The sequence below is a fragment of the Sebastes umbrosus genome, chromosome 13 (assembly GCF_015220745.1).
Source record: "Sebastes umbrosus isolate fSebUmb1 chromosome 13, fSebUmb1.pri, whole genome shotgun sequence".
In the NCBI taxonomy this organism is placed as follows: domain Eukaryota; kingdom Metazoa; phylum Chordata; class Actinopteri; order Perciformes; family Sebastidae; genus Sebastes; species Sebastes umbrosus.
In genome coordinates, this window is record NC_051281.1 from 20,472,292 (window position 1) to 20,494,105 (window position 21,814).

The 21,814-nt window shown below is 40.5% G+C and overlaps 3 protein-coding genes across 9 annotated transcripts; 1 reads left to right on the plus strand and 2 right to left on the minus strand.

Moving 5' to 3' along the window:
• Positions 1 to 251: 251 nt before the first annotated feature.
• cracdla (cracd like a) lies at positions 252 to 9,048 on the minus strand. Of its 4 annotated transcripts, none has more exons than XM_037788864.1 (10): positions 8,617 to 9,048; positions 7,417 to 7,477; positions 7,041 to 7,185; positions 6,810 to 6,945; positions 6,594 to 6,728; positions 4,557 to 4,796; positions 3,415 to 4,459; positions 2,048 to 3,147; positions 748 to 868; positions 252 to 659 (listed from the first exon to the last, which is right to left on the minus strand). In XM_037788864.1, the coding sequence occupies exons 2-10, from the start codon at positions 7,463 to 7,465 to the stop codon at positions 475 to 477; spliced, it is 3,156 nt and encodes a 1,051-aa protein (XP_037644792.1). In that variant the 5' UTR covers positions 7,466 to 7,477; positions 8,617 to 9,048; the 3' UTR covers positions 252 to 474. The 4 variants fall into 4 exon arrangements, 3 of the variants coding, with proteins under 3 accessions (XP_037644792.1, XP_037644793.1, XP_037644791.1); XM_037788865.1 differs by lacking the exon at positions 8,617 to 9,048 and having other exon boundaries at positions 3,415 to 3,997; positions 4,208 to 4,459; positions 7,417 to 7,856; XM_037788863.1 differs by lacking the exon at positions 8,617 to 9,048 and having other exon boundaries at positions 7,417 to 7,856.
• Positions 9,049 to 11,339: 2,291 nt separating this feature from the next.
• On the minus strand, positions 11,340 to 16,824 carry mitd1 (MIT, microtubule interacting and transport, domain containing 1). Its single transcript, XM_037788839.1, has 7 exons — positions 16,475 to 16,824; positions 14,914 to 15,015; positions 13,702 to 13,838; positions 12,339 to 12,425; positions 12,109 to 12,221; positions 11,947 to 12,007; positions 11,340 to 11,861 (listed from the first exon to the last, which is right to left on the minus strand). Exons 1-7 carry the CDS (start codon positions 16,617 to 16,619, stop codon positions 11,766 to 11,768), a joined length of 741 nt encoding a protein of 246 aa, XP_037644767.1. The 5' UTR covers positions 16,620 to 16,824; the 3' UTR covers positions 11,340 to 11,765.
• Positions 16,825 to 17,422: 598 nt separating this feature from the next.
• On the plus strand, positions 17,423 to 20,322 carry mrpl30 (mitochondrial ribosomal protein L30). Of its 4 annotated transcripts, none has more exons than XM_037790960.1 (6): positions 17,423 to 17,517; positions 17,621 to 17,735; positions 18,808 to 18,894; positions 19,256 to 19,402; positions 19,719 to 19,792; positions 19,948 to 20,322. In XM_037790960.1, exons 2-6 carry the CDS (start codon positions 17,694 to 17,696, stop codon positions 20,078 to 20,080), a joined length of 483 nt encoding a protein of 160 aa, XP_037646888.1. In that variant the 5' UTR covers positions 17,423 to 17,517; positions 17,621 to 17,693; the 3' UTR covers positions 20,081 to 20,322. The 4 variants fall into 4 exon arrangements, with proteins under 4 accessions (XP_037646888.1, XP_037646891.1, XP_037646889.1 ...); XM_037790963.1 differs by having other exon boundaries at positions 17,435 to 17,513; XM_037790961.1 differs by having other exon boundaries at positions 17,438 to 17,517; positions 17,615 to 17,735.
• The last annotated feature ends 1,492 nt before the right edge of the window (positions 20,323 to 21,814 follow it).

Consider the following 21,814-nt stretch of genomic DNA (forward strand, 5'->3'; position numbering starts at 1 on the left):
CCACATTCACTCTGTAATGCCTCATCACAACTAGTTCAAAAGTTATTTTAGTAAAAACATTTTTAGCCATATATGAAGAGTTTTGACGTGAATTGTGATGTCTCTGAGGAAGCCATCTGACATTAACACACTTGACAAACGACACAAAAAATGAACATTATAAATTTTATTATTTAACATAAACTATTAACAGCAGTGACACGCTGAATCACATAAAAGATTATTCAGAAATACCATTTATCTTGGAGTGCTTGTGGTGGAGAGGGATTATAATAAACTTTTCAATATATACTCTCTGTCTGTGTTTCAATATAACATTAACAATTAATTGAATAAAATTCCATACACAAACACAACAGCCTCAACGGAGCTGAATCAACATCTTTCTGACTCAACAAAAATTCAACATCATTTATCTGCAGGTCTGTTCATACTGTTGTCTCTAGAACAATATCCATCTGTGTGTTTCCCCTCTCAGTCCATGGACTTATCACTCCAGGCCATTGACTTCCTTTTTGCCAGCTCCATCCAGGACGGCTGGCTACTGTCAGTCATGGACTGCAACGCTGATTGCATTGTGGGTGACGACGAGGGCGATGAAGACGACGCCACATTTTTCCGCAGCCATTTATCCTCACGAGGCATTTCTGGACTTGACTCTGAAAGACAAAAACTGTGTCATGTTGCTGCACATGGAGGTACTGCATACTAAATGAAGTATGTATATAGTAATGTGTGTCAACACACCTGCAAATTTGACCCCTTGTCTTCCCTCTGGTTTTATGTCTTTGCTCAGGGGCGTGGGTTTGACTGGGGCAGGGGATTCACCTGATGTCTGCTCCTCTGTTTGAGCTTTCTTCCACTCCACCTGAGAAAAAACTGTGAGTTAGATAATCTGCAACAATAGTAGTTTAAAGAATAAATGTAGTGATATTCTGTATTTCAATAATTGTTACCAAATGTCATGAAAAGACCAAAACCAACAAGGAATTGATCCTACTAACAGGAATTGTCTGATGCAACTTATTCCTCTGCACCATAGACCTCCATTGTTGCCACAGCATTGCAATGGCTGACATATTATTTCTTTAGGATGAACAAAGGCACTGTAGTTTATTTGGAGTCAACCCCACACAAAGCGCACCAAAGCAACATCTAAAAATAGTCTCTACAAATGCACTATTTACTTTCTGTTTGAGTAATGTTTGGTAAAAACTACAGTACCAAGCTGTTTTAGGAGATTACTGAGCCTTTTTAAAACATGAAATTATGTTCATGGGTATGGAGGTCAGACAGTATTGAGAGACTATTGCACTCTTTTTTACTTTACTACTTCTTCTACTACTTATCCTTGAATTGATTAACAGTCAAACGCGGTATAGGGTGACCAGGTGTCCCACTTTACGAGGGATTGCACAGCATTTTTATCCCTTGTCCAACGTCCCACATATTGAGACGATGTCCCACATTTTAATTGGCTCTTGTTTTCAAAAGTCAAACCACTGCAGGACAGACGCTTTCTTAATATCTGTCTTTTATCCAGTGGCTGTGATGAAAGCAGGGAATAAGGCTGTCATCGCAGGGCTGTGTTTGCTGTCAAACTGCGAACACGTGGGTCAAGTTCAGGTTAACATTTCACCGTCTTTGCTACGCTATGCCCAACGGAGAGTCATCATAAAGTCACAAACTATGCAGATTTAGGCGGAATATGATGGAAACTTCCACAAAGAAAAGGAAGAGCAGCTAAAACAATTGTAACATTTGCCAGTTATTTTTCAAATTCATACGGTGTGGCCCAAAAAGAGATGTGCCAATCTATGAGCATTCGGGCAAAGCATAGAGATGTTGCAAGATAAGGGGCAGAATAGAAATGTAATGTATTTAAGTTAGATAGACATTATATCAAAATTGTAAACTACCTCTCAGCCTTGGTAACATGTCCCACATTGTCCCACACAAACATACTCTTTGTCCCATATTTAGTTTGTTGGAATCTGGTCACCCTAACGCGGTATGGAAGACACAGTTACAAAGAAGTACCACAAACCCCCTTGGTTCCAGGTGGAGTGGTCCACTCAGCCCGTTTCTCCAAAAAAGCCGCCCTCTCGCTCACTGACCCGGCCCAAACTGCCCGTCTTCCTGGCAGCGACGCACCCTCTTTTTCCTGCACGGTGGCTTCTCTTTCCCCTCTTCCCGGGGCAGAAACTGATGGAGGAGGTGCAGAAGCTGACGAGGTGGTGGAAACTGAGGTTGTTGATTTGAGCTGGTTGGTGGGCTGAAGACCTCGATTGCTCCAGGGAGGTGGTTGCTGCTGCTGCTGCTGCTGCTGCTGCTGCTGCTGCTGTTGCTGTTGCTGCTGCTGCTGCTGCTGCTGCTGTTGTTGCTGCGGCTGCTGTTGCTGCTGCTGCTGCTGCTGCTGCTGCTGCTGCTGTTGTTGCTGCGGCTGCTGTTGCTGCTGCTGCTGCTGCTGCTGGCCCGAGGAAAGGTAAATTTGTGCAAGAGACTGTGTGGCACTCCCTTGTGCAAACTGAGATGAGGTCTCTGTTTGTGTAGAGGAGTGCAAGGGAGACTGGGTTGTCCATGGATTTGTCTGCACAGCCGGATGAGACTGTGAGGCAGATTGAGGTTCACAGGTTTGTTTTAATGTTTTTGGAGGTTCTCTGGAGGTGTTTGACAGAACAGGAGACGTCTTCTGTTGCACTGCCAGTAGTGACGGTTTGACAGTCTGTGCTTGGCTTCTACTCTGCACTGCTTCTGCTTTGACTGCATCAGTTGGCGGTTGATTTGCAGCCTCCAGTGGTGTTGTACTTTGTTGCATTTTTACAGTCTGTGTCTGCACTTGGGGTCCAGTCGGTGTCTCTTGCGCTTGTGGTCGAGCCGCTGTCTGCACGCCTGTAAAATCTCTTGGAAATCTACTAGTAAAAAGCTGCTGGAGGCTTCTGGTCTTTTCCATTGCCAAGCTCATCCAGGACACCTCGGAAGAGGCCGCTTGGGGGGCGGGCTGGGGCTCCTGGGGCGCTTCGACGACAGATTCAACTTCTTTGAGGTTAGAGGAGGTTGTTTGCACTTCTGTCGCCATGATGGGAGGATTGCCAGTAGATGGCGGGTTATGCTTCACTGGAAGGGAGAAGCCAGACAGGGTTGGATCTGAGGAGTGACACAGTTCAGTTAGATACACTTGGCAGCGCTGTTAAAGTTAGCCTGAGTGGTTCTTTAAAGTACAAAGGTCCCCTGTGATCAGTACAAATCTTATCACTCTAAGGTGGTTATTTACTATGTGCAGTGTGCATGTGAGAAATGTTTAACCTTATATGGAACTGAATAAGGATAGGAGGACAGTATGGATGGAGTAAGAAAAGATACTTTTTTACTTGAGATTAAACATTTTGTGGTGAAATTAATAATATTTCTCACCTGCTGGTCGGAGGTCTCTTATTTCCTGTCTTTTTAGTTTGTCACATTGCTCCTCAAACTCCGGTGGCTTTGAGTTATGATTAGAAGCGGTATCAGAGCGAAATTTCGTCGCCAGGGATGTGGAGCGCAGTTTAACCCCAAACGCCGTCTTTCCTTCATCCTCCTCGACCTCCTGTGCTTCCGCCGCCTCCTCCACCACCTCCTGGCTGCTCTCCAACTCCACCACCTCTGTCTCACCACCTGTATCTGCGGTCACATTTTGACATGGTGTCACTGATTCCACCTTTTTGAGACTGTCCCTCCTGTCCCACAGAACTGAGCTCTTGTGTGGAGCTCCCTCTTGTCTAAGTCTTCCCACAGCAAAGGGCGCCCCTCTCAGTTCTTCCTTTTCCCTCATGCTTGAAAAGGGTTTATCCTCCGTTCCTGTCTTGTGCCTGGATTCAGTGGGTTCCAGCTCTCCCACAAAACTGCCCGATCGGGGCCTTCCTGCATCCCGGTTCTTGGCGATGGACAAATGGAAGGACCCAGACCCTGTGGTGGGTCTCTTTAATCCTCTTGTGCTTTCTGTCTCGCCTTGAATCTGCTGGTGAACAAAGGAAGACGGGAAGTTAGTGGAGACTGAAGTCTCCTCCGACATTCCAGCCTTGTTCAGAGTATTTCTCTTGTCATGGGACATTACTTGTATCTCAGGATCCCTGTCTCTGTTGTCCTTCAGTTCTGACTGTATATAGGATGAGTGTGGCCGTTCCATGGGCGTTATGTCCGCTGGTCTGTGAGGCTTAACTCTAAGTACCTGGGAGGGTGCAGAGGGCACGCTCCCAAGAAGAGCTTGGTCCTGTTGAGAAACAGCGAGGCTGTATGATGTGATTGGTGCCTCCTCTGGGGATTTTGAAGGAAGATGCTGAGATGTAATAGGAACGAAAGCCCCTCCTTGTTCTATTTCCAGTGTCACCTCCTCTTGAGAACTAAGCCGCTGCTCTTCTTCTCTCACAGACTCGGGGTGGTTGATGTTGTTTAGGGTGTGTAAGTCAGACTTAAAGTCATTCTGCAAAAAAAAGAGATAGAAAGAAGTTCAGGGAAGTGCATCAAGTGTGTTTTTGTCTTTGTGAACAATATATAAGATGAAAAAAATGTGGACTCACTGAAGCGAGTGTCTTCTTGGTGCTGGCCCTCTGTTTTCTGGGCTTGACAGCCATCCGGTGGCGTGCAGCAGACGTATCGAGGCAGGGGGTGAACTGGGCCGGAGAGCTGAAGTCCAACGGGGGCTCAACGACAGAAGAAGAGGAATTGGAGGGGACGGTAAGAGGCAAAGGGAGGGGTGATTTGGTAGATGCTGGTTTGGGGATGGGTGAGAGTGGACGAGAGGATGGCTGGGACGTGGTCTGAAAAGAAAGGAAATTCATAATGTAACACTGCAAATACAGGGTGAACATGAAGACACCTAAAATGTGTTATCATTTCTGTATTATTAGGATATTTATTGATTATATTTATTTCCTAATTCCTAACACCAAGCTGCCCATCTCCTTCATCACTGACTTTAAATATTAAAGGAGACATATCATGCTCATTTTCAGGTTCACGCTTGTATTTTAGGTTTCTAAAAGAACATGTTTACATGCTTTAATGTTCAAAAACATTTTATTTTTCTCATACTGCCTGCCTGAATATACCTGTATTCACCCTCTGTCTGAAACGCTCCGTTTTAGCGCCTGTCTCTTTAAGACCCCCTCCTGAAAAATCCCAGTCTGCTCTGATTGGCTTGAGAGAAAAATATGATGCACTTTTGTAAAGGTAGTTCTCAAGCCGTGGGCGGTATAATCTAATGAGCCTGCATGTGACAATGAATTGGAGCCAAATATGAATGGCTTGTTGAATCACATGTTTTCTGATCTAGAAAGCCCATAAAAAAACTGACTGGGTTGTCTTATGTTACAGTTTGTGGGTTGGTAGACACTCTAGATACGAAATGTATGTGTACAAGCAGTGAAAAAGTGAGTTTTCCATCATATTATATATCCCTTTTAGGCTGTCTATATTCCACATTGTTCTTATAGTAAACAAATCCCCCGAAAAGGCCAAAAGCTATTAAAAACACTGTTACACTGAGTGACATGTTCCTTCATTACAATGAACACGAGTACTCTAGTTTTTTGTGGCCGTAAGTGCTCACTAGATTAATCTGTGTCTGAAAATAGTCCCAGACAAATGCACTATTTACAATTTAGCAATGTTTGCTAAAAAAAAATGCAGTGCACAGCTGTTTAGGGATTACTGTACCTTTTAAAAAAAATAAACTACTGTATATTTGTGACCTGTTTTTTAAGATATTTAAAAAAGGAATAACTGAGCTTGGTTGGGGCTGATTGTCTCAGACAGAGTAGGGAAGTCAGGCAGTAGAGACGGACTGAAGCATTGTTGGTTTGGGCCTTTTCATAGGATTTGTTGATTTGTTGATTTTTAAATAACACATCCACAGAGCTTTTAGAAAGGTGCTGAATAAAAGTATGGCTTTTCCTGAAATTTTTTAAAATTATTATGATTGTGAATTAATCATTTAAAAAATGTTGGCGGGTCCAAAATTAATGTTTTGTTTATCTCTGTGGAAGTTATCTGATGTTTGGTTCCCATTTCTAACAAGGCTTGTGAGCCAACAGTAAATTATCAATGTTATCAGTAGCATCTTCAACCATTACCTTGAAACTCAACCAAATGGCAATTCTAATCTCAGTCTTGAACCCGTAACAATTTTGGCAAAATGTCCACAATTGTCCACAGAATGCCCTCCTTGCAGGTTGTTGTGTTTGCATAACTACAGACATAGAAGAACAGAAATCCACACAAAGAAACACACATGGACACATCCACACAAGTATTGCAACTTACTGCACTGCTGAGCAGGCATGGGCAAGATGTTTGCATGAATGTTGCTACACCCTGAGAGCATGCTATTGTTCCTGCTCTTCACTTCCTGTCCCTGCTGAATTCAAATATCTATATGACTCCCGGTGACGACGGTGTTGCATTTGGATGGAGTTGAGCCAAAATGGTTGGTGAAAAGTAAAGAGTAGAAGAGTCTCAAAATCATAATGTATCTTCAAATACTCGTAAACTGAATGTGAACTGATCACATAAGCAGATAAGTGACCATGTGTCACTTAACTGGGATCATAAATCACCTTGCTTAGGGCTCCTGAGATCTCAGGGGGACATCTCAGATCATCCTCCGAGCGGCTCCCCAGATCCTCTGGACGTCTGACTGGCAGAACCAGAGGCGGCGGCCCCAAATGCATCTTCTGCTGCTGCAGCTTAATCTGTGATACCAAAGGCACAGGTGTTTTAAACAGAACTACATTTATAAAAGCCAACAACATGCCTTGAACAAAAGGGTTCACCTGCAGAGCTTTGATTTTGCTGTGGACATTCTCCTGGGATAAGACCCTGGCTGGTTCGGCGTCTGTCAGGACCTCATCATCCAGAAAGATGCTTTCATGGGAAAAAGCCCGTGATCCCATTATCCCCTGGGAGCATCTGTGGTAGCAGGAGAGGGAGAACAGAAGAGGAGTGAAGGCATAGACTAGGAATCAGAGCAGAAATGGAGCTGTAAATATCATGTAGACACTCACGCCAAATCTTCATCGGATCCGAGTCCCTTTCCTGCAGTGATGTCGCTGACTGACTGGCTGAGTTTGGCGTCTCCCTCTCCACCTCCTCTCTTACTCCTACCGAAGAGACGACTCTTCAGAACCTTGAGTTTGGACTTTTTACGTCCTGACAGAGATTGAGATGGAGACAGATCCAGGTCACAGCAGCTCACACACACAAACACACCCAGAGGAGTAGTCTCCCCTCTAAACCCTTTATATTCTCTGTTTTAATTGTTAAATCAGACAAATGTCATTGACAGTAAATGGTCCTCAGTTCATGCTAGTCATGTGTCTGGACTTGCTTTCTCTTCACCATAACACTCATTATGTAAAACTACACGACAGATAATCTCACCTGGAATGTCCTCAGTGCTTTCTCCTGTATCTCCAGAGAAATACTCCATCGGGTCTGATCGCTGAGAGAAGACAGACGACAGGAAAGTGTGTAAAGATACAACAAAAACCTCAGGCATACACTTGTTAGAGGCTGTTGTCACATGCTGGAGAGTGTTTAACGTGGCGTGAATACTCCTGTGGCTTGTTCTCTGTTCTATGCACTTAGTGTGATAGCCTGAAGACTTGACTCTGGACTCGAGGTTCAAAGGTTTATTGGTATTATCAGGACATGTACTGTAGCTAGGCAGGGCGTTCTGAGGCAACTCTGTTCTTATGATCAACTATATATAATCAAAGAGGCTTTTACAAGAGGACAATATACATCAGAAAGCACATTAAATGCAGCGTCGTAATGAGAAAAACATTTAGGTTACAGAGGAGGATACATAAATATCACGCTGTCACAAAGCAGTGCAGCCTGGGTAATGTTTTGTGCACAAAGCAAAAGCTAAAGTCTCGCTCTCAGACAGATTTACCTATGTAACACGAGCCCAGATTGGCTTGATGTGACAAGATTGAGTGCAAGGTGCTTGTTTCCTTTGTTTTACAGACTCTGCCCTGCAGCTAGTGCCCTAACTGAGATACACCATGTTCTGTGAATCATACAGCTCTCGTCTGTGTAGCCGAGGAAGCGTTAAAAGAGTGTGATCCTAGTATACGACATGTGTGGCTGATAAGACAAGATGTGGCAGGTTATGGATAAACATACAAAGTCCACTCTGCACCTCTCATATCGCCCAGCCTGCTCTAAGAATACAAATCACGCCTGATTGAAAAGGATCTAAGCGTGTGAATTACCTTGATCACTCACAAAAAAGTTGCTTTTGACTTATACACAACATGTGAACCTCTTGCCCTACAGATACATTTCAACTTGTATGTGGATTTCCACCAGAATGAAACTAAATCAGGCCGTACCTCAGAGTTTTGTCATGCAGTGAGTCAAGCTATAGCCCCAACAGAAATTGATGATAATCCAGTGGATTATTGACATTGCAGAGAGTCCTTGTGAGATTCCACAGCACCATAATCCACAACAGCAGCTTAATCACAAACAAATCCCATGCCAGGTACTGCATTCACAGGGAAAGTACTTCTCCTTCTCAATGTTAAAACACATATTCAAACACCGTTCTGTGCAAAAAATGAGTGAACTCACCCACTACGTGTAATAGCAGCACCTCTGCTTCTTGTCCTCTCTGGGCCGAGTTGCCTCGTCTCAGGCTGTGTCACTGTCCTGATGTTTAAACCTCAGGCTTGCGTCGTCCACATCTGCAGGCGGAGGGAGATGCAGAGGGAAGAAGGGAGCGAGGGAAGAGGAAGGACAGAGAAAAACAGGCAGAGAGAGGGACACTCCATGACAGGGTAAGCAAATGCACAAAGAGAAAAGAGGACAGAAGAGAATAAGAGAGAGAGAGAGAGAGAGAGAGAGAGAGAGAGAGAGAGAGAGAGAGAGAGAGAGAGAGAGAGATACTCTATTACATTAGTGGCACACTGTGGCCCTCTGCGCTAAGCTCCTTATAAAACGCTAACCTGATTTTAGGCCCAGAAATGAGAGTAGAGGGAAAAAAAATAAAGCTCCAGTTGGAAAGAGGGCAGGCATAGAGGCATTACGGCTCATAGGACTGTTTACACATTACACCGGGTTGCTTACACCCCTGGGTGATCACAGAGGGAGTCTATGTATGTGTGAATGTGTGTCTAAGAAAGTTAAAAATTAAAAACAAATAATACACCAACCAGGAATTTACCATCTCCAATCCCCGGTGAGAGCTCAAATCCAAATGTACCAGACATTTATAGCATTCTACATAAAGAGATGTGTGTGTTTTTATAAACAGATGAATTCCCACAAATCACTGCTCAAGTACTTTTGCATGCATAAAATGAACCTTTGTTTCCACTATATCTCCACTGTAAACTGTCAAAAAAATAACCTTAAAACAACAAAAAATTGGTAAAAGAAAAGTGTTTTTAAAGCCAACACTGAATCCCACTTTGTGCACATTCACACACAGGATAGTATTCAGAGATGGGAGCACTATCTAGGCCACTGGGCTACGATCAGCGAGAGGGAGGGGCAGCAGGAAGAGGAAAGCAAACCTTTTGCTTCCATATTTTTTTTTGTGTGTCTGAGCAGCTCCTCTGATGAGGCTCCTCATCACACAAATCCTTATCTCTTCCACCCGAATATAAACCCAGCCGGTGACATCTGGATTACATGCAACCAACCGCATGTTAGCAGACCACAGTGACGTAAGAGTCTGGTTTTATTCGTGGATTTATTGCCTGTAAATCTACACATAAGGGACAATATGTAGCCTATTCGAACTTATCTTATTTTATTACAGCTGCTGTGTTGTCCTATATATGAAAGCTCTCTGCACATATTGGACATTTACAGCACACTGCAGCCTTTTGTCCTCTCTGCTCTTAGAAAACAGAGGTTTGTTACGGTCATGGTCATCTCTGGTTCATGTGGTTCCCTGATGGATTATAATTTCTTTCCCTCAGAGCCTGTGCATATCGAGATTAAGGCCGATAGATAATCCGATCACGGTGCTGTTTGAACTCATGCCCGTTTACATTCATTCAAGCAGTTTCCCATGAAAATCTAATGAGGAAGGTATGATTGTTTTTTGAATGGGGGGGGGGAATATTTTTTGTCATAAAATATGTCATATGTATACATATTGGGCTCAATATGAGTGCAGACCGATATCTGAAACCCTGAACAAATGACATACACCAACTTACTTTGCTCATACAAAGCTATATAGATATTATAACATATTTGAATCATTTAGATTTTAATATGAACCATTAACTAGATGCCACTGTGCTCGTCATAGATGCCAGGACTCCATCAGTCATATTATATGTTAATATAAACTATACTTTAGAGCCAGCAGCAGCAGGCTGTTGTGGAAAGGAGAATAAAAATAATGTTTTTATTTATTAGGCCTACCTGATAAAGCTGAATTAAGGTTTTGTCGAGTTGCACATTTCAAGCAATTTGAAATAATGGGGATGCTATTTGAATGACTAAATCTGCAATCTGCTGGAGTAAACTAATCCGTTATGTTAATTCTTGACCTTGGAAATAGTTTAAGCCAACATGGAGAAGTCCAATAGTGCTCAGAATAATGCAAAACTTAAACTTAATTATATTCATCATACACATACAGATACAATAATTAAATTTGACCTCTGCATTTAACCCACCCTAAGCATTTAGGAGTAGTGGGCCGCTGGGGTTCAGTGTCTCGTTCAAGGACACTTCAACACTCACGAGAGTAGGAGCCGGGGATTCAACCGCCAACCTTCTGGTTAAATGACGACCCGTCTGATCCACTGAGCTACAGTTTACTGTTCGGTAACAATTGAACAAACTCAATCTGTTGATGAAGACCATAAGATATGGTCAAAAGCTCCAGAGCAGGCGAGTAAATGAAACCTTGAGTTGAGATTTTTTTGTAAACTGGAAATAGTAGTTTGACAAAAAAAAAAATCTTGGTACAATGTGGATGTTCTAACAAATAACTATATACCACAAACTAAATATTTAAATGTAATAATCTGCTGCAGTTTGTTAGGTAGACACCAAAATCAGACTTGAATTAAAGTTTTAATTTTGTAGTTACTAATCCTGTCAGACACTATTATTATTATTATTATTATGTATGCATTTATTTTGAATTGCATACATGAGCTTGTATCATCGTTAAAATTGAATAATAAAACACATCCATCCATCAAACCGCTTATCCTTTTCAGGGTCGCAGGGGGCTGGAGCTGATCCCAGCTGACATTGGGCGAAGGTCAGGTACACCCTGAACAGGTCGCCAGACTATCACAGGGTTATAATAAAACACAGAGACATTTTATATTATAAAAGCACTTTTAATTTATTTTTCCACTAGATGGCGGTATGACATCCTAACAAGCATACAGCAGTAGAAAGGTTAAAAAAGTTTTGATAAAAAAAGTTTAAAAAAAACCCAACTTAAAGCCTCAAAAAGAAAGAAAGATATAAACAGGAAACTCTTTTGCAAAGTTTGATTACACACAAGACTGAAGAAACCATACAGAATCATACAGTTGGTTGGAATTAAAGAGACACCAGTGTGACACAAAGCATATTGTAAAACCAGATAAAAATTACTCAGTTACACAGTTGTTATAAGGCCGATGACGTGTATGTGTATGTTAAGGCAAACCCCAAAACACAGCGGATGTGTCTGTGTGTTTTGAGGGCAGGTAAGTCAATTAAGATAGAAGAAAAAATGTATTTAAGCTTTATGAATCTCATAGTGTTTTTGTGTGTTTGGTGTGAAAAATGTCTACGTTGGTCTCCTGGCACTGCCTGAGGTCATAGTCACAATATCCAAGAGAGAATCGGCCCTGGAAGATAAAACAATAATATGATAATAATTCTGACAATGGCAGCAATAGAGAAGGATGAGTATGAATTAGTATGAAGTCTCACCTTAGGTCTCTTGTAGATATCCAGCCCTCTTCCTATCTTGATGATCCAACCATTGTCAAACCTGGAAACACAATTCATTTTGGATAAACTGCCATAAAATAAAGATGCAATCACAGAGAGTGGAGAGAAAAAAGATCCTTCATATGTCAGTGGCAGCTGTACCTGATGTCCCTGTCATGTATAGTGGAGGAGTACTGCAGATCCAGACTCACTCCCTCAGCACTCAGACTCTCTTTGAGCTCGGCCAGAGCGCTGCTCTGCTGGCCGCTATTCGCCTGCAGGACGGGACGAACGGCAGTGAAACAACAAGAGCACCAAACTGAACAGAAGAGACCGCTATGGCTGCCACGCATTCACTACATTAGTGTGACCTCATGAGTTCAATAACTTACTTCATCCTGTGAAGTGAGGAGATGGATCTTTTTCACCTTGCAGGGCGCTTTTATGAGCATCTCACAGAACCGCAGGAAGTTGTACAACTGTAGTAGAGAGAACGGGGAAGCAGTGTGGTACAGTATTAAGTTGCAATTAAAATTAAGTGTTTGCCATTGTAAAAAATAATTTAAAAAATAGAAAATTCAACATTTAAGGCAATAAACTTTGATAATATTTCAATTGAATTGTTTTATGTGTTGTGGGATGCAGGATAACCAACTTTCAGAGTTCACTCCAGGTTTACTATAAACTTAACTCTTCTTAGGTTAATTAAATTTACTCAACTATTTCTCATTAACACCATATAATTATGTATTATTCATGCCTTATTCTGCATTCAAGTTTTTGATTAATGCTTATTCAACTGACTGATAATCAGTCACAATTCAATTAATTAATCATTTAGGTTGTTTATCCACTACATATACCAAATACAAGTTAACAATGTGAAGACATTACTTTTGTAAGTAAAATGTATATATTGTTTCTTCTTTCTGTATAGGCTCTCATGTTTGTTTTACTAGGAGTATTTCTCATTGATGATGTACATAAATTACTTGTTTATGTGTTATTTCTTCATGAAATGTTGTAATGTTTTGTAGTATTATGGTGATCATGTGATTGCCTTCCATTGGTTGTCGATACCATACAGGTGAGGCCACATCAGCTTTGTCTGTTTGTTGAATGCCCTGACAAAGACCTACAGTGGTCGAAACATGTTGGCTTTTTTAATGATTTAGCCACTACAATAAAGGCTTTTTAATGTATTTCCTTTCACATTGCAACTTGTTTTAGTATTTTGGAGTGGCTGGATTGTCTTCCTGTCTAACATGACTTTTGTAACCTGATTAAAACATAAATTGATTTAGGGATATACACCATTTAAGCACCATATCAGCTGAAATAATGATGGTCTTACAACTGTTTTGACCCTATTAACATCTCAAGGTACATTAATAAAGCATGACCCACCTTAAGGCCCTTGTCATGTCTTGTCGTGTCAGTTATTATTGTGCTTTAGTAGTGCATATTCCCATTTACCCACCAAGCAAAGTTACATTTAATCATATTACCAATTGCCAAACAATGACGCTGGAGATTTTGGGGCCCCGATGCAGATGCCTGCTTTGCTTGGATGTTAATCCAGCTTTGTATTAATCAAGTAATTAAAAAGATAATTGACAGACTGATTGATAATGAAAAATAATCAGTAGTTGCAGTCCTTGAACAAAACCAAATAAAAGAAGCCAGATCCAGCTTGAAACAAAGAGGGGGGGGGGGGGGGGGGGGGGGGGGGGGAATAAAACACTGAGATCTTACTTGGTGGATGTGCCGTATGTACGGGTCTTGTACCCAGACCTCTGTGAGTAAACTACTCATGTACGGCTTGAACAGAACCTCGTAGCTGTAACCAGTAGCATCCTCGGCTATTCTAATCTGCTCGTGGTACTTCCCGTCTGACAGGAGAGGGAACACAGAAAGAGACAAGAAGTAAAAGTTAGAAGCGGCACAGACTAAAGCTTGCAACAATAAAATACCTTGTGTAACTTAGGGATGAACCGATCTGACTTTTTCAGTCCCGATAGCGATACCTGGGCTTTGGGTATCGGCCGGTACCGAGTACCGATCCGATACCAGTGTTTAATTAATGAGCAGTGTGCCTCACTGTGTGGAAGAGACTGGGGTCATTATTTTACGTGTAAGGCAACATCAGGCCTGACTTAAATATAGCTTTCCTAACTTTGTAAAACTAAATGTAACAAATAAATACATTTAGTTTAGTGAAATGTTATTTATTTTAAAATAATAAATCGTACTCCAGGAACTTCAAAGAAAAACTTTCAAAGTAACAGGAATTACAATTCAAGAGCAATCATTTTAATGCAGCAACAAATTGGTCAAAACTTAAACAAGAATTAAAATTACAGTATATAATGCATACAGTGTATAAACATAGAATTGAATTGAATTGAATTGATCGGCCCCATTGTCACCGATACCTGATCCAGCTAATACTGACTCAAATAGCTGGATCAGGTATCGGGCAAATTCTGAATGCCACTCCAAATGCCCTTATAACTAACTTCATATTGATCTGATGTAAAAAATCACTATGAGACTTGGTCCCTCCAAAGTGGCACGACAACCACATTTTGGGGGTCTGGCTCAAGGACTATAGTGTAACTTGCATAATATGAACTGAAATAGTAAAGGTAGTCAAACTAGATTTTGCCTCAGGGCCTCAAGAGAGGGTAAATACATAAGCAATATTCTTTATTTTATTTGTGTTTTCAAATGTGCTGTGTCAATCAATTGGTTTATGAGAATATGATTTATTAGATTTGTTTTTTTTGTATTATTATTATATTGGAAATGTTCACCACTAAAGCACAGATGGGCATATTTGACATTCTTACCTGCTTGTAGACACACTAGGGGCCATGCGTCAAAATGTACATGGGTCATGTATTCCTACATAAAATCCCACTTTGCCCGGTTTGTTATTCAGCCTTTAGTGGTTGTATTGATTACCTTCTTTCATCTGGTTCACATGAACTTTGATCTGCTCTGCTCGGTCCATGTAGCCTTTTATCTTCTGCCTGTAGTGTCCTCTCTTTGACTCATCTTTCACAACTGCAGGCAGTGAGACAGGAGATAAGTTCATATGTCTTCATCATCATGCTGTCTCTACTGTGTATTATCTTCATCATGCTGTCTCTACTGTGTATTATCTTCATCATGCTGTCTCTACTGAGTATTATCTTCATCATGCTGTCTCTACTGTGTATTATCATCATCATGCTGTCTCTACTGTGTATTATCATCAACATGCTGTCTCTACTGAGTATTATCTTCATCATGCTGTCTCTACTGTGTATTATCTTCATCATGCTGTCTCTACTGTGTATTATCTTCATCATGCTGTCTCTACTGTGTATTATCATCATCATCATGCTGTCTCTACTGTGTATTATCATCATCATGCTGTCTCTACTGTGTATTATCTTCATCATGCTGTCTCTACTGTGTATTATCATCATCATGCTGTCTCTACTGTGTATTATCATCATCATGCTGTCTCTACTGTGTATTATCATCATCATGCTGTCTCTACTGAGTATTATCTTCATCATGCTGTCTCTACTGAGTATTATCTTCATCATGCTGTCTCTACTGTGTATTATCATCACCATGCTGTCTCTACTGAGTATTATCTTCATCATGCTGTCTCTACTGTGTATTATCATCATCATGCTGTCTCTACTGTGTATTATCATCACCATGCTGTCTCTACTGTGTATTATCTTCATCATGCTGTCTCTACTGTGTATTATCATCATCATGCTGTCTCTACTGAGTATTATCATCATCATGCTGTCTCTACTGAGTATTATCTTCATCATGCTGTCTCTACTGTGTATTATCTTCATCATGCTGTCTCTACTGTGTATTATCATCATCATGCTGTCTCTACTGTGTATTATCATCATCATGCTGTCTCTACTGTGTATTATCTTCATCATGCTGTCTCTACTGTGTATTATCATCATCATGCTGTCTCTACTGTGTATTATCATCATCATGCTGTCTCTACTGTGTATTATCATCATCATGCTGTCTCTACTGTGTATTATCATCACCATGCTGTCTCTACTGTGTATTATCTTCATCATGCTGTCTCTACTGAGTATTATCTTCATCATGCTGTCTCTACTGAGTATTATCATCATCATGCTGTCTCTACTGAGTATTATCATCATCATGCTGTCTCTACTGTGTATTATCATCACCATGCTGTCTCTACTGTGTATTATCATCACCATGCTGTCTCTACTGTGTATTATCATCATCATGCTGTCTCTACTGTGTATTATCTTCATCATGCTGTCTCTACTGTGTATTATCATCACCATGCTGTCTCTACTGTGTATTATCATCATCATGCTGTCTCTACTGTGTATTATCATCATCATGCTGTCTCTACTGTGTATTATCTTCATCATGCTGTCTCTACTGAGTATTATCATCATCATGCTGTCTCTACTGTGTATTATCTTCATCATGCTGTCTCTCCTCATGTGTATGTGTGTACCTTTCAACACGTCCATGAGCAGCTGGATGCCCTCCTGGTAGCAGACCAGAGCCTCCTGGAGCCGGTCGCTGTGGTCCAGCTCCACGGCTCTCTTCAGGACGGTCACGGCGGAGGTCTCCATCCCAGACACGTGGTTCTGTGTCATTATGCTGTCTGTCCTTCGTCTTCTCTAGAGCTTCTACAGAACCAGCAGACTGTTCATGCTTATCTGCGGACAGGAAACTCACTCCCAGGTTGACAGCTATACAAGGTGCGCCACAAAAATAATTCCCGGAGAAACTTCATGGTGTAATAAATGGTCCACGACGCTTAGATGGGTGTAGGTTCACCAAGAAAACATACAACTAAAGCACCTATATTTTAATCACATTTTATAAATTTTACATTGCATATTATTTTGTTTAAAGGTCCCATATTGAAAAAAGTGAGATTTTCATGTATTTTATATTATAAAGCGGGTTTAAGTGCTTTATGTATCGAAGCGCTCAATATACAGAGAAAAACACAAAGCCCGTATTCAGTAATTGTGCATTTGAAACAAGCCGTTTGGAATTCTGTCCATTTGTGATGTCACAAATATACAATATTTAGACCATTACACAGTTTTAAACATAAACATTCTAAATGTGTCCCAGTTTATTTCCTGGTTGCAGTGTATGTGAATAACATCAGCTGACAAGAAGTAAACACGGACCCAAGCTGTTGCTTAGCATCGCAATTCCGTTGAAATGCACTAAAACGGAGCGTTTCAGACAGATGGTATAATCAGGCAGACAGCATGAGGAAAATAAAGGTTTTTTTTAACATTACAACATGTAAACATGTCCAGGTAGAAACACAAAATACAAGTATGAACCTGAAATTTAGCATAATATGGGACCTTTAAAAAAAAAAAAAATGTATAGATACAAAATAACTAGGAACCTTGTTCGGGGAAGAGTTATCACATCGGTGCAGTTTCAATGTAACTCCTCCACGCTTCCGGTTCCGGTGTAGACATCCATGGAGGAGACCAGACTGCCATCATACTAACCTGACAGTCTGTTAGCTGTTTGTTTCTCAGCTCTTTAGTTAATGCTGGTCGTGTAAAGTTGGTGAATATGATGAGAATATATTGACGTTTGTGTTTTTATTCATAAGGTTTAGTTCTTATAGTTGTTCCTCGGTTAGCAGGGCTGGACGTGAACGTTAACCTTGGACTGCATAACAGAAATACAACATGTCAGGAGTCTGTCGTGGTTTCAGCTCTTTATCAGTCAAGGTAAGAACACCACGTGGTATTTTTCAATTTGAATCTCTCAATGTCAAAACTGTGAGGGTGTTATGTGTTTAAATGTGCCTTTCTTTGTCTTGAAATATAGTTAACTGTTTGGGTTTTTACAAAAATCGAGTGATATCTGAATATATATTTGTTTATTTGTTTTGCACAATTTAAGACTATACAACATAACAAAAAAATCAATGAATAATATACACTGCAGGAAGAGAGGCACAAAAAACCCACTGGGCTGATCTGAAGCCTCCACCTAGAGACAAGATTAATATAAAGAAATAATATGACTACAAAATAGTGATAAACAATTAGGACAAGATATATATATATATATATATATAAAAACAATGTTTTGTTCATCACATTTTCCAACTCTAGCTGCCAGAACTTCTGCTACTGTATGCTGAAAGTTGCACAATAATGATTCAGTGATAAATTGTGCCATTCTCCATGGTCATTAGATTATAAATGCAGGTGGTTAGACCCTCTGAAACTGTTGGAAAACAATGAAATGAAAAAATAACCTGACAGGAATGTCTGTTGTCTGCAAATTGAATTACTTATCATATTGTTGCAACCCACAATGGCTGAATAAACCCAGAGATATTAAAGTGATAGCCACCGTAGGACAGTATCTGATGTGGTTTCTATACATTTTTTAAGTGATAAACATACAAAAATGCAAACAGCACATAACCCCTCCTTCAAAATAAGTAAATGAATAGATAAGATAAATAAAATACAGCAAGGAAGGACTAAATGCAGCAAAGTCAAATAATACAAGTTTACATACCCAGTTTCACGGTACTGTTGACAACTTCAGTATCATCAATAACACTGAAATAATAGCATTGGAGTTCACAATATAAAATAGAGAAAGAGAGGAAAAAATATTAAATTCAGGAGAGACTCTCCTAATTTGCAGATAAAGCAGGATATTTTAAGAAAACCAGATAGTTGACAAATGTATATTGTCTCATGTCATAACACTTTTAGCCTCGGCCATATTACCACTCTTTGCTTTTAATTTTGCCTCGTCACTGTTCGTGTATGTTTACAGATCCTAACAGATGCTACACTTTTGTCACCTTGCCCGTGGTTTGTGTCCGCACGCAGCAAATTCACCAAAGCAAGAATCCCAAAAGAGGTAAGAATCAAGTCAAGAGCCCCAGGTTCGCTGTATGCCAATTAACTGCACATACTATAATTTGATAAATTGCTAATTTGTTAAGGAATTTGTACCACTTACGTACAATGATAACTAAGATGAGTACTTTTTATCACCTAAACGTTTGGCTCTGTCTTGTAGAGGGCCCCGTTGCCAATTAATTTTAATACCTTAGTAATTTTAGTTATATCAAGCACCCAGGGCCCTCTAACAAATTAATCCAGACATTGTAATAATAATGATGCTGCTTTGTTCTGCATTTCTAAATGATTAAAGCATCACTTGAGCTCATTTGCTCGGTTGTCAGTGTTCAAAGGCCCTGTGTTTTTTTCCTTCATAGCTTTTTGAAGAGAGATCAAAAGAACATGAGAAATATGGGGGTGATCCAGACCAACCTCATAAACTGCATATAGTGACACGAGTCAAAAGTGTGATGCGAAGACCGTACTGGGAGAAAGAGATGGTGAAACACCTTGGGCTCGAAAAGGTAAGCCTTTGTCCTGTACTGTTCAAAAATAAAGCAAATATTTTGGAGAACACAAGACCTTCAAGAGATTTGGGAAATGTACGAGATGTATTTTCGAGGACTATCTATGCGTAAATAGGTCATGTTCAATTTTTTTTTATGGAGAGATAGATGGATGAGCAGCACAGGGGGATGATACCTAAATTGTTAGCTGTGAATGTATCACATCAAGCAGATGTTGCATCCGTCCACTGTAGAGGCACAAAATTCAATTTGTTACTTGTAACACTCGCCGTCTCAGATTTGTCTCTCTGTTCTCTCTTTGTTGTGTATTTAGGCACATGCAGCTGTAATTCACAAAAACACACCTGCAGTCAATAGCCAACTGAAATTCATCAAGCACCTTGTAAGGTAAGATTAATGTAACATGTCTGCTTCATATTACGGTCCTCAAGTCTCTGCAATGGAAAATCTGAAGTAGATTAATTTAATAAATGCCTATTAAAGCTATTTGTGTGGACATTTAAAGAGACTGTTTCTTGTCATCTCTGTCCTGGTTCATTCAGGATCCAGCCGCTGAAGACACCCTATGGACTCCCTGCTGAACAGGACATGGGTGACACCTACATAAACAGCAGAGGAGAGCTGATTGTTCGTCGCCTCCTCCAACCTGTAGAGCCCAAGGCGATCGAATCTTAGCTCCGCTTTCAATCATGTCAATTAATAGTTCAGTTGTTCATAAATATCATGGAAAATCTTGTGCTCCATAGCTTCCTGTTCTGGTTCCATTACACTGTATCAGTCATACATACTGCTGTTACGATTGAGAAATTGTAACGTTTTTCCCGTGAAAAATTAGCAACAGGTGATGGTTCAAATTCTTTATTAAACATGACTTGTAAAAAAAACTCAATATAAATTAAAAACCTTTTGAAATGAAAGTTGCCTTTTCGTTTGTATTTTGTGGAGACAAGTACTCTGACCTTTTCTGTTGAGTCAGAGAACAAGTGGCAATTGTTAGACCTTATTCCAGCTGTGCACCAAGGGTCCACTCACACAGGTGTTTTCACTTATGAATGACTTTTAATGATTAGACCTCTTTACAGGACTGTAGCTGTGTCATAATTCCATACTAAAATACTAATTGTATACACCCATCTACACCTCAGCTATATTGGCTTATCCTCTAGACTCTAAAGTTTAGAGGGTTTGTATCATGCACATGGAGGTTCACAGAAAGGCCGACTGACCTAGAACCTTCTTGTTATGAGGCTGCCCCAATGTTACCTGTTTTTTTTTGTTGCAAAAAGTATATAAGAAATCGACAAACTTTGTTTTTATCCCTACTGGAAATGATGCAATCAATCAAGTTATCTAACTGCAATAGAATGACACTGCAGGTGAAACTACAAATAGAGCAAAATCTTTGTCAAGAGTTTCTGGAGTTGTTTCATGACCACCCACAATTAGATTCAATCATTTCCAGCTGTGAGAAGCTCCTCAATTTCCTTTGTGTATTGCATTATAGAATTTTTTTTAAAGTCTAGTATGGAGTTCGGACAGTTTAATGTGGCGTGTACAGGCTGTTTTCAATCAACACATACCTCACTGCCCTTTGCAATTGTGAAGACGGAACAATTTACACCTTTATTATTCTTCTTCTTCTTACTGGTACGCTGAGTTTGGTGACCACACGTAAATCCCAGTTATTCCCAGCTAACCTTAATCTGAGCGGAGCTCTAATCAACCAGAACAATTGAACACACCTAAACCAACATTAAAGGGGAACTCCCCTGATTTTACACAAGACTTTTCCCAAGGCTTATTGAAAGAGGCTGGGACGGTCAGTCTTGAGCTATGGGGTATAACACATGCAGTGTCACTGGAGCTGCCGTCGTGCGTTGCTATTGGCTCAACTTTAGTCAAGTGCAGACCAGATTTTACTGCGCATGTGTTACACCCCAAAGATATAATGTGAGATGACGCGTGACATCTCTTTTCACCCCCACTTGAGTTTTCCAGGGAAGAAGGGTATAACAAAGAAAGATTGTGTTGCATTATGGGAATTGTAGGATTCAGTGTTTTCACCCATACTACCAGCTCTCTGGGCCTTTTTCAAGCCAAACCCTCCCACTCTGTGACAGAGTGAACTCTGTAGTTACACTCAGCTGAATGAAGCGCCCTTCTTTAAGGTGTAGGGTATAAATACAGCAGCGAGCTTTGAGATGAACTTCCCTCTCCGATGGAAACTGTCGTAACGTTTCGTAACCATGGTTTTGTATCAAGTGAAAGGGATGTGCAAAGATTAAAATATTAAGAAAAAAAAACAATATATAGAGAAACTAAAAAAATAAACTTACTCCCATGCTTCTTCGGTAGCATTTCTATTTTTTTGTAAACGTCAACTCACTTTAAACTCTGATGTTTATGAGC

Bases quoted from the DNA above. Each gene is read 5' to 3' on its own strand.
- cracdla (XM_037788863.1), bottom strand. From the start codon at position 7,534: ATGCCTGAGGTTTTTGTTGTATCTTTACACACTTTCCTGTCGTCTGTC. The intron at 869-2,047 runs GTTTGTGGTACT...GTTTTTTCTCAG, and splicing joins CTCCACCTGGAACCAAGGGG to GTGGAGTGGAAGAAAGCTCA. The intron at 660-747 runs GTGTGTTGACAC...TTTGTCTTTCAG, and splicing joins ACAAGGGGTCAAATTTGCAG to AGTCAAGTCCAGAAATGCCT.
- mitd1 (XM_037788839.1), bottom strand. From the start codon at position 16,619: ATGACACAGAACCACGTGTCTGGGATGGAGACCTCCGCCGTGACCGTC. The intron at 15,016-16,474 runs GTACACACATAC...CACTGCCTGCAG, and splicing joins GCTCATGGACGTGTTGAAAG to TTGTGAAAGATGAGTCAAAG. The intron at 13,839-14,913 runs GTAATCAATACA...CTCTCCTGTCAG, and splicing joins TGTGAACCAGATGAAAGAAG to ACGGGAAGTACCACGAGCAG.
- mrpl30 (XM_037790960.1), top strand. From the start codon at position 17,694: ATGTCAGGAGTCTGTCGTGGTTTCAGCTCTTTATCAGTCAAG. The intron at 18,895-19,255 runs GTAAGAATCAAG...TTTCCTTCATAG, and splicing joins AAGCAAGAATCCCAAAAGAG to CTTTTTGAAGAGAGATCAAA. The intron at 19,403-19,718 runs GTAAGCCTTTGT...TTGTGTATTTAG, and splicing joins AACACCTTGGGCTCGAAAAG to GCACATGCAGCTGTAATTCA.